General features: G+C 41.6%; 1 protein-coding gene across 1 annotated transcript in view; it reads right to left on the bottom strand.

The window, feature by feature from the left end:
- Positions 1 to 307: 307 nt before the first annotated feature.
- LOC115902295 (follicle-stimulating hormone receptor) overlaps positions 308 to 11,860 on the bottom strand; it is a 78,664-nt gene continuing 67,111 nt past the window's right edge. The window contains exons 9-10 of the mRNA XM_030945710.1: positions 7,568 to 7,753; positions 308 to 1,856 (exon numbers count right to left, since the gene is read on the bottom strand). Coding sequence (XP_030801570.1) covers positions 629 to 1,856; positions 7,568 to 7,753 — 1,414 coding nt within the window. The 3' untranslated portion in view covers positions 308 to 628. The remainder of the gene's footprint in view (positions 1,857 to 7,567; positions 7,754 to 11,860) is intronic.

Raw genomic sequence — 11,860 nt, 5'->3', positions numbered from 1 at the left:
TAAACCAACACAAACACCACCCAAAGTGACACTTCTGTGCAGGGTAAGGCAGGTCCACACAGTGTGGAACTGCAAGGATCCAGCATGGCTGGAGATGCCTCCTGCCTCCCTGCTGTGCTCAACAGAAATGGAAACATCCTGAGATATTCTCATTCCTAGCAACCCTGTGCTGGAGGAGGGCTTAAATTGGCCTTCTGTCTCCTGTAACCCCAGGAGATGTGATTAATGAAAAAAGCTAATTATCTGTATTGCTGTAACACAATTCACAGGAAAAGAAATTAATTCTCCTTTTTTTTTTTTAAACTGTATATAACCACTACTTAATTCTCAATAAGCAACTAAGATCTCCCCAGAATGAAGGGAATCTCTGCCTGCATGGTAGGAGATACCAGTTATGATCTCATTTATTTCTTGAGATGTTTGTACATGAAAACTTCGGCACTTTGTTCTTCAAGAACTGATGAAGATGATATGTCATGTCTGATAGTTGTTCATTGAACAAAAAATAGGGAATTGGAAAGAATTTTCATAAAAAACAAGTTTGCATGTTATGCTGAAGTCATTATTCAAATTCACATACTTGCAAGTGATTAGCACACCGCCTCAGACACAAATTTATGCAAGCATTTCAGTTCAAGTGATTCAGGGGAACTAAAGAATAAATAGTACCATCACCGTTTTTTGATGCAGGAGGGCAATGGCCATTTCTTGTGTGGAAAGTATGAGCAGACGAGGAGATCTCTGTTCTGTAAATCTGGGCTTGCATTTCACAGCAACCAAACTTGCTCAAGAGAATGAAGAAATCCCTGCGGAAATTCTTGGTGAAAATGGCGTAGAGGAAGGGGTTAGCGCAGGAGTTGATGGGGTAAAACAAAACCAGCAGGATCTTGGAGTTGGACACTGTGATGAGAGGAACCTTGAGCGAGGCCGATATGGCAAAGAAGGATATTGGTGCCATGCAGAGGAAGTCGGTGAAGATGAGTATGGCCATGCGCTTGGCGATCTTGGTGTCGCTGTTGGAGGAGACGACGTTGGGGTTGCGCACGGTGAAGTAGATGCAGGTGTAGCAGACGCAGATGACCACGAACGCGAGCACGTTCAGCACCAGGAGGAACATAACGTAAGCCTGGGCAAACGGTGTCTCTATATCCATGGGCAGGCAGATGCTGACCTTCATGTAGCTGCTGACCCCAAATATGGGAAGGAGAGCTACTGTGAAGGCAAACACCCATCCAAAACCCATGATGGTCACGGCGTGGCGCAGGCGCACCTTGCGGTGCAGCTGCATGGCGTAGGTGATGGTGTGCCAGCGCTCCAGGGTGATCACCGTCAGCGTGTACACCGACAGCTCGCTGGCAAACACCGTGAAAAACCCTGCAGCGTTGCATCCTGCCCCAGTCTGCCAGTCTATGGCATAGTTGTAGTACTGGCTTTTGGTCTGGATGTCTACAGAGGCAATAAACAGCAGGTAGATCCCTATGCAGAGGTCTGCAAAGGCAAGATTGCACATCAGAAAGCGAGGAACAGTGAGTTTGTATTGGCTGCTTATTAAAATAATGAGGACAACAGTGTTCCCAGTAATGGCTAAAATGTTGATGAACCATATCAGGACTCTCAGAATGTTGTATCCCATGATATCTTCACATGGGTTGAAAGCATCAGGTTTAGGAGAGCAGGCTACATTAACTACTTCATTGCATAAACCATAATCAAATTCATTCTCTGCTGGGTCAAATCCTATGCCATAGTTGGAAATATAATCTTCAGCTGCAGACCTTCTTTGTAGTTTTTTGCCAGGCTTCTCCTCAAAGTCTTGCTTCACCTGAGATATGCTACATATCGGATGCAATTCGGTCCTGAAATTGTAAAAAGAGTAGAGTTGGAAGATGAGAAACACAGTATGAGGCAAAAAACAAACACAAAATCCTCCAGTTTCCATTAACAGCACAGTTTTTCTGGTTAGCTGATTATATAGATTACCCTGGAGGCTGAAATTAATAGTGCGGCTGGTCCCTATTTATAAAATACTACAAGAATATGTAAATGACATGGAAACATCATAAGCTGCACGGGGAAGGAAAACCTAATGTTTGCCTAATGCTCAGGATGCAGTTATCCACCTGGAGAACACACTCTGTAAGAAGCCTCCCTCGTTTGAAATGAATTTCTCACCTAAGCTGTCACTGACAAGCATGGGGACAATACATGACAATGAACACCAGTGTGAGACTGAGCTTTGAGGAGAGAGTTAAGTCAGCTGGGAATTCTCAAATTCCCTTTTTCCTGAAGGTTTTGACCACCACCATCTTGTAACTCTGCCAGGGCACATAACTCCATTTTGTGCTGTTCAGTTTTAGTATGTCATATTGTATTAGTTATTAGCCAGTAACACAAGTAAATAGCACAAATAAATTCATGCAGGATTCCAGATAATCTCCAGATGACAGATACCAACAGAAACACAAGGCACAGGAGACCATTTTGCTTAAAAACTGTTTTTTAAAATAAGTGGATTAGAAATCAAGTGAAGTGAAGCAAAATCAAACCAAACCAAACCAAACGGAATGTTTTAATGGAAACAGTAGTTGCTTTTGTTTCTGCCAGAAAGTATTTTTTAAACATTTTAAGATTTTTTAGAAGCACAAGTAAATGCTAGCATTTTTGATAGTTTTGTGTTTGGCTTTATTTTGTAGAGTATTAGCTCTATGCCCTTCTCCATGCATAGACCTACAGAAGAAACAAATATTTTGGCTGATGATAGAAAGATGACCAGCTCCAACAACATCATAGATATCAAGAAATATCAAATATAAACATGAAATGAACAGTGAGTTTTTACAACAGCTCTTTGGCTGCCTTAGAATTTGTCTGTCCCACGAACTTGCATCCACAGTTTTGCAGACCTAATCTGAGTTATGGAATAAAAAAACTTGATATTTTGTTGTAAAATCAACCCAGTTCAGCTCTGCCTACATTCACCTACAAGCCAGACTGCAGTTTAGGTGTGTAATTTCTAGGACAGGACCCCAGCTTATCTTCCACCTTGACTCTGAGTACAGTTGAGAGAAGAACTCTCTAGGCAAGTAAAGTTGAAATTTTTAACAACTGATAGCAGCCTAAAAGGAAGAATTCTGCTTTGTAACCTAATTTTACCTTTTGACTTTCTGCACTCACTACATCTTCTGAAAATTGAGTTTAAAGGGTCTGCAAGAAAGGAAAACTAATGAAGGTCCAGCACCAGAAGGCGAGGGACATTTCCTACGAGATTCTGAACATCCTCTACTATTATCAATATTTTTTATCTTGCCTGTCAACTGAGTCAGAAAACTGATTTTCTGTGAGGTCAAATATTCACTATGAAGGTCACAGTAGCAACAACAAGGCATTACATTTTGCTCTCCTGTGTTCTACTCGCATAAGGATGAGTGAAGGGTCCAGAGTATTGATCAATATATCAACAGTTCTCTGGCTGAAAGAGAATATAGGCTTCCAAGGAGCAATAACAGAGAAAAAGTCCTTCATTTTTTAGTGCAACAGGCACTTGGGGGCACTGAAAGCTACAGCAATTGGTGGTTCTTTGAAAATGAACTGAGGGAAATGTTTGTAGCCAATCATTTCTCAGCATGAGGCAAAAATAAACTTTTTCTAAAATTTTGGAGGCACTGACTGGACCTAAATATATACCCAGGCAAGAGTGATTTGTAAGGACAATTAAATATTTCTGATGATTACAATTCATTAATTCTTGCCTTATTTTTACAGCCAGTGTCCCAAATAAAAGCAGGGTCCCAAGGAATGTGTTTGCTCCAGGGAAGGGCAATGGGGAGTGTCCTGCTGGTTCCCTGTATTGGGAGCAGGTAAGATGAAACTCCCAAGGGAAGGAAGAACCATCCTCTGATACTGACTCTTTGCCATATCTTTGCCCTCTGTTTCTCACCCTTTGGGCTGTGCAGTGCACTCAGAGCAACAAGTTAAAACATTATTTCCCAAGGGATGTGTGGGTCCTTGCTTCCTATTGCAACCGTGGGTGTCGTAATACAGTTAATTCATTCCCTCTCTTTGTAAATTTTCCTTACTGTTTAACATTATTTTGCTCAAGTAAACTAGAAAAATAAACTGCAGAAAGGGCAGCCTAGAGAACAAAATTGAAATTGGCAGAGTGCTCTGACAAAAATAAACAAAAATTACTACCTTTGTACAAGTGGTTATTTAAGTTGTTATTTTATGCGCCTCGTCTGGATCTGCTGGCAGCAGGATCTTGTGTACTGAGAAACATGCTCAGCAGAATAAATAGTCTTGACCTGTGTTCTGTAATAAGTCCTATCTCAAGCCAATCATCCTCACCAAAAAGTGCCATTAAGTGAGTTGTGAGCAACTGATAGTATGTTCTTGTGAGATGAGGCCCAAACACCATTCCTGATGCTGCCACATTTTTTGAAAAAGTAGGATTTCAAGTGACAGCTCCTCCAAAGAATAACGATCAAGTGTAAGGACAGAGTCATATCAATGCCATTCTTTTGGGCAGAAGGTGATCTTTATGTCAAGGAAAGCCAAAATCTTGCTGAAGTTCCTAATGGCCTGTGTCAAGTTGAGGGTTATAACATCCGGCCTCTGCCCTATCCATACTTCAAGGATATTATTTTCAGTCACAGAAAAACGTGAGGAGAGTTCAACATACTGTACTAGACTTGTCTTAACAATGCAGCTTACCTTTTCTTAGGCCAGGACCGCATTATTCAAACTACAGATCAATAACTGACATGTGATCCTTATTGTAATGAGAAAAAAAATCAAAACTGTCTTATGTTTTAATTGTGTTTCTTAGACTGGCAGAACTGTGCTTGATATGGCATCCTCCAAAACTTAGAAAGCATCTTTGCTGTAACAGGTTTAGGCTTTCCATTATCACAACAGCACCTGTTTGCTGCTGCAGACAGTTTTTGGAGAGGTGATTGAGCATGATCCACTACGGTAACTTATTTTATCTAAGGATTTGAGTGCTGCAAAAGTCTCAAAAAGGGGAAATCAAACATGAACGGTCAGCCAGAAAGGGGCCGCACATCCCTGTCTTAATTCCTTCCCAGAGTTCTCATGTGAACAGCAGCTGCTGCTGTGATCCTTAGAAATTAACTTTTTGTACTCCCTGGACTGCCTGGAAGTATTTTGTGAGCCAAGTGGCCACAAGGGATGACCCTCTCCTGGGAGGGTGCACGGTAAGCCAGGTGACATCAGGGCTCCCACACCACAAGCAATGCCTGCTGCTCTGAGCCAAGCACAGCTCTCACCAAAGGAATATTACACATTGTGTGATCAAGCACTATGCAAACTATTAATAACTTCTAAACAGCCCGAGCAGCCTTCAGTGCACACGCTGCTTGTGCCAGCTGTCATGAAAACTGCTTTGAAATGAAAGAGGGTGTAGCTACTGTATGTGTGACTAATCTCTGCTGAAGTGTATGGTAATACTTTCAGTCTTCAAACCAAACACATGCATCCACTTTCTCTCTTTAATCTGGAGAGAGGATCTCAGATTCACACCAATTTCACTACAAGAGACATGACCGTGTGAAAGAAATGAAAATTTTTAATCATGTTAAGAAGAACTGACAGGAAGGGTTCATCTAGGTAATAGGTTCTCCTAATTTTGCATTTATGCCTAATGTTTGGTAGAAAATACAAATGGTGACTGTTAAAGGCATGGATAAATATGCTCAATTTGGTTCTGCTGACCAGGGAGGTGGAGTTGTGACCAGACTTGCTCCAGAAGCATCCCCACCATGGCTTGGTGTTCCAGCCCAGCCTTGAACACACTGGGGCTATGTGAGCTCTTCACAGGTTTCTTGGCATTTCTTTGCAAAATTACACTTACCCAGGCTGTGCAAAGGGCTGTGTTATGTTCTCCTTGCCTTCTTGGTAGCCAGGGAAAGGCTTCCAAAAGTGGGGCTGTACTAAGGGGGAAGTGAGTGCTGTGGACTTCAATTCCATGTGTGAGTGTGTGGCATGGAAGTTTTTCAAAGCCCAAGTGAGGGGACTAGACACTGATAGCTTACCACAGGGTCAGGACTATTTCCTCCTGTAGCTTCCCTTCAATAGCAACGCTTACTTTCGTTTTTGAAAAGTCTAGTTGCCTAATTAAAGAGGTAGATTCTGGGATTTGGGTCCTGATTAGGCCCAAGCAGCCCAGAAGCCAAATATCTTCGAAAATATGAATCAGAGTGATATCAGTGTTCCTTTGCAGATCCAGAACTAAACACATTTTCATTGGAAAATAACACTTTGCCACCAGTTCTGGAAGGACTGAATCCATTTCAGCTCAGAAGCCACCAGGCACTGTGTCTGCATAAGACTGCACAAGTGTGTGAAAATGTCGCCTGCTGATCTAGTTCTGTTCTGGTGAAAACTTAGCATTTTGGATCAAAAATGGGTGATGGATCCTTTCAGATACTTCTGTCATCACTACAGTCTCCACCATCACACTTGTACTCTTAATACAGTTTTATAAACACATGTAGATGATATTTATTAGTTATCAGCAAACTAAGTTATCTTCCCTTGTCTGGAGACAATATAATGCTAAAGGTAAAATAAGGAGCTGTTAAAGTGTATTAAAATAGAAGCCATTAACAGTTTATGCTTTCTCTGTATGGTTTTACATTTCTTTGAAGTTTTATGCCACTTCTGAAGATGATGTCTTGAATTGTAACAATGGTTCATAATTTTTTTTTCTCTCATGGCAAAGTCCAAGCCTTTCAGGACATCCAGTGAAGGAAGAATTTCAAACAATACTGAGGGCTTTTGTAGGTACCAGTTCCTCATGTTTTCCAGTGGCACAGATTCAGGAGGTTCATTAGCTACTAAACGTGAACATTTCAAGACTGTATGACTGAAGTGAAAATACTCAATGAGAATCACTGATGCCTAAAGCCTCACTGCAACTTGGTAATGGACAATTAAAAACAGCATGGAAAATTGTCTTTGGAGTCTAAAAAGGCACCTTAGCCTCCCACCCTGCTCTGTTGATTTGTGTGAAATGGATCTGCTCAGAAATCATGTCCCAAATTGCTGTGAATGTGAACTCAACAGATAATGTATCTGTGCTGCTTGGCTGGGGGGTGCTCCAACATCAATGAGGCTTTCAGAAAGAAGAGTTTGGGACCACTCAGTGGTCCTGTTGCCCTCCTGGACTGATGAACAAGTGTTGAGCAGCTTCTCTGCAAACACAGCCTTCCCCCTCCATTTACCTTCTGAAAGTTATCAAATGTTTCCTGGTTCATGTCTTCGGTGTGGCTCCAGGCTGGTCCCAGTGAAAGATGGGTTTATGACAGGTGAGGGCAGAGTTGTGTCTGGGGAAAGTGCTGATGATATTAAATTTAATAATTCCCTGCAATGGAGAGGCAGTGCACTGTGTGGCATGCATAAAGCTGCATGTATTGTGTGTTCATTTATTTCCATCCATTTACTTACCAGCGCTGAAGAGACCTTTTCTATCCACATTTTGAGGAATTTTATTTAATGCACTATCAACTGCTGAAAAGCACCAGAAAGAAAAACAAATTAAATCACTTACTTTTGTCTTTTCCAGTTTGTAAATGCACAGCAATGGCTAGGATAGGTGAAGTTTGCCTCAATCAAAGATCTAAATTTGCTTAAGTCAGGAAGCTTTTTTAAATTGTATGTAGACCTTGCTCTTAGCTTCTTAATGAGTTCTAATCCATGACTTGGCAGGAAACTGATTTTCGTGCTGGAAATATCCCTTTAAGAAAACATATGAAAATCTTGGTAAAAAGCAAATTTACTTCTGCTAAACAATGGATATGTGTTTTAGACTGTCCTACTCATTCTCTGAGTAGTGACTGGAAACAGATCAGCTGGAAATCTACAGTGAAAAGATGATCCAGTGCTCAACTGGGTGTTCCTCCAGCAAACTGAGGTAATATCCATTGCAAACAACAATCTAGTGGTGTTAGTCTGTGAGAACAAAAGAAAAAAAATCCCATAATGTTCTGGATAAAAATTAGCAGGCATATAAACTATTACTGCAATATGATGCTGGGTTTAGTAAATACCCAGAAACTGCAGCAATCATCCCATAATACTGTTAAAGGACAAAAAAAGTGGCTGGTGAAATCACAATAGAAGCTTGTTATACGAACATCACATCATGGGAAGGCTGCTGTGGAAAAGGCAATAAGCACAAAGAGAGAAGCTCACATGTGAGTACAGGTTGGGGATATCAGATTTTGTACTCATTAGGAAGAAAAACATTAAAGAGAGACAGAAGTGGCATTGTTCAGCCTGTTAGGAACAAAAAAACCCCAACAAAACCTTCTTGGAGGTTTAGAAAACAAATCTAGCAGAGACTGAAGCAAAGAAAGGGGCACGACTGCGGGAGGTTGGGAGGGATGTGTTTATGTGAAGGCAGTTACTGTGGGACAGGCTATCAGAGGCAGTGATGGAGTCAGCAGCCATGAACGAACTAAAGAGAGCATTAGAAGGGCTTTTAAAAGGAAACATGTTCTGCATACACTTAATCTTGACTTGAGCCATGAAAGTGAAGAAAGGGAAGAAGGACCAAGGGTGCTCCATCTCCAGGCTAAGAGATACCTGGAAATCCATCCCCATAGCTCCAGACTGTAGCAGCTGGGGCAAAACATCTCTGCATTTCCCTTACTGGGACACAAACCGTGTCTCTCAGATCATGACAGCCTGAGATCAACTCCTTTTTCTGAAGAGAAAAGGTAAAAGTGAACTTCACAAAATCACTCTTCCTCCTTTAAGCCCTGTGCTCTCACAGCCTGAGACTGATCCAGGATGCAGTGTTTGCTGAGGCTACTCTGCTCCTTATTCTCCAAGAAAAGAAAAGAAAAGATTTCTCCCTAATCAAGGAATTGGACTGACAGCATTTGCAGTTTTCTCCATGTCCCCTCAAAGGAACAGTTTTTCCAGTTCATCTTTGACAGTGTGATGTCAGGACATTTTATTTGATCTCTATCACCCAACATGCACAAATTGTTTTTATTATTGCATTATTACAGGAGAGTGGTGCCATGTGAGGAGGAGACCAGGTTTTAGCAGCATGTAATAAATTTAGACAGTTGCTGTGTACCACACACACATTTGCACCTCTGTTCTCTGGTCTAGAAAGCAAAATTAATACCAAGAAAGGGCTGTGCTTGAGGACTAGTCAAGCGTAAGAAGTTCATAGGCAGATGATGAAGCAGTTTGTAAAATTGGTAAAGATGATCTTGTGTCCATGCTGTGCCCATAGTTGAGGCTTTACATCCAGGCTCTGAAGGAAGCCTGGATTATGTGCCACCTGCAGCAGCTGGACAATGGGCTATGGCAGCAGAGGAGCAAACACAAGCTCCACTCCACTGCCCCAACTGGGACTGTGCCTTTTACAGAAGACAGACTGGTGTGTTCCAAAGTGCTGTGAACTTCTGCAGGGCAGGCTGAGAGAAGCCACACCTCTCACAGAAGAGGTCCTGAGGTCCTGGGCCTGTTTCTACAGGAGCTAAACCTGGCAGCCGATGAGAAATTTTGGGCCATCGATTTCTACCTTGGATGCTTGAAGAGGCAATTAGGCTGCAATGAGCAGCCTCAATTTTCACTCGTGCTGACTGCTGCCCTCAGTGCTCTGCCTAATGAAAACTGTCACCAGAGTGTGTGCTCATGAGTCAAAAACTAAACAGCAGGTTTCTGCTCAAATCCACAGACAGCATCTCTCATGGCATCATTAAGAGAATGTGTAACTTCTTAGTTCTGAAGAAGAGCACAGGAAAAAAAAAAGTTTCCTTTGGCTTGTTAGCTAAAAAGCATTACTGCATCCAAATTGATTTTACACTGTGTGGAAATAAATATGAATAGGGATAGCACTTAAAAATATCTAAAAGTTTTCTGAATCTTTCATCATCTCTTAAATAGTCTCAAAGATATTTAATAGTTTTCCCACAAAAACTTGTTACTTCTTATTTAAGAAACTTTTCTTTTTATGCTCATTATCACACATAAACAGATGTGAGTTAGAGAAAGTGCTTTGCATAACCCTGTGGGGTTTTTTTCAGTATGTCTGTGAGGGATAGCTGTGGATACACTACTGAAAAGCCCCAAAAAGCAAACACAGACATTGTGCAGGTGGTTTGGTAAATTACTCCACTGAGTTACCACACACACCTCAGAACAGAGGTTCTTTGGGATGCTGTTCTCTAGTTAGAGGCTTGATAAATTAAATAAGCCTGATGAACAAGACAATAAAGTGGCAGGAGGAAATCAAACCAGAAGGCATCAGCAATTGAAATACGTGTTCTTGTGTTATTGTTGCTTGGCTGTGAGTCATCAGCCTTGGCAGCAGCCGGTGCAGGAACAGCAAAATGAATCTGCCTTCTCCTCCAATCACTTCCCTTTCCCACTGGGAGTCTCTGTTGGATTAGCAGAAGTACTGACCAGCTGATGAGGTCTGAAAGACACCTACAGAAATGGCAAAAAATAGCTCCTGGAGCAGAAATCAGAGCAGGATAGGCAGACTGGGGAGAATAATTTTCTTCATGCTTGTATTTAAAGCGATCTCTGCTGCACTTCAGGCGCTCAGCTGTGGAGCTGGGGATCTACTGGAGCTCTCCTGCAGCATCCAAATGTGGGATTATCAATGAAGAAAAATTTCAAGGGTTGGGTGGGGCACAGCCATGCCTTGCTCTGCACTGAGCCAGGACACAGCCAGAGAACTAAGGACACCAGCAAAGGCTGGTGCAAGCCACTACAGCTCTGAGAGGGGCAGCAGACAATTAAATGAAACAGTGCAGCTGAAAATTGAAGCTATGAAACTCCAAGTTGGAAACAGAGTGTATATCTGTATAGAAGGATTATGTGTAGTTGTGGGATTTATTAGCTATCTGATTTACTGGCCTGCTGTCAATGCTGAAATCCTTTAACTCAAAATTTGGTGTCTTTCCCAAAGAGAGCTTCTAATTCAGCCAAGAGCTGTAAGTCTGAGAAAGGAATTAATTTGTGAAACTCTGTAGCCTGCACAAAGCCTATGATTGGTGCTGTCTATTTGTGTTTGTGTTTCTTTCACACGACTTTAATATGATGGATTATAAAATAGAAGTTGGCATTAATTGACTCCATAACTGGTTCAGGAAGATCAAGAGTTAAACCACCTTGATATTCATTCTATTAGAACACTGCAGTCTGCAACATGGATTTGATTGCAGCAACAGCAAAAATATGATTTGTCCCAGCAAAGATATGATTATGGGTCAATCATTTCCACAAGTGAAAGCACATCCCTGGTGATGGATGAGTAAGAAGGCTCTTCTCTCATGATGTCAGCCAGGATCAAAAGATAATTTACCATCCACGGAATAGTGGATTTGTAATGGAACAGAAAACTTCTTACACAAATAACTCAGTGTTAGAAATGAAACTATCAAATGAATCTCAACTACAGGCAAATCAATTTGATCAACCTCCAGAATATGATTGCATCAAGTATAGCCTGCAAAGAAAATGCACTTACTTTTCACTGCAGAAAACAATGATTTCCCAAAGAAACACCTACGATGTTACTGATTCAAAGATGCTCCAGTGTCAGTCTTTTCCAAAAAAAGAAGATGCTTTGAAGGAACAATGGAAGTGGAGCAGAGTGCAGTAAGCCCAGCTCTTTGTATCATAGGTGCACTGACCATCACACAGTGGAAAATGAGGCCTTCAGAAGAGCTCTGGACTCAGCTCAAGGTTAATCAGACATTTTTTCTCCCTCCTCTTCAGATTTATAACCACTCTAGCATCTGTGCAAAATCTTCCAACAACTCCAATGACCCCTCTAACTTAGTTGGGGTGACTTTTAGCCCTTTCTGGACAA

The sequence above is a fragment of the Camarhynchus parvulus genome, chromosome 3, assembly GCF_901933205.1.
Source record: "Camarhynchus parvulus chromosome 3, STF_HiC, whole genome shotgun sequence".
NCBI lineage: Eukaryota > Metazoa > Chordata > Aves > Passeriformes > Thraupidae > Camarhynchus > Camarhynchus parvulus.
Note: the sequence above shows the minus strand (reverse complement) of the source record. Positions and strands in the feature narration are given on the sequence as shown.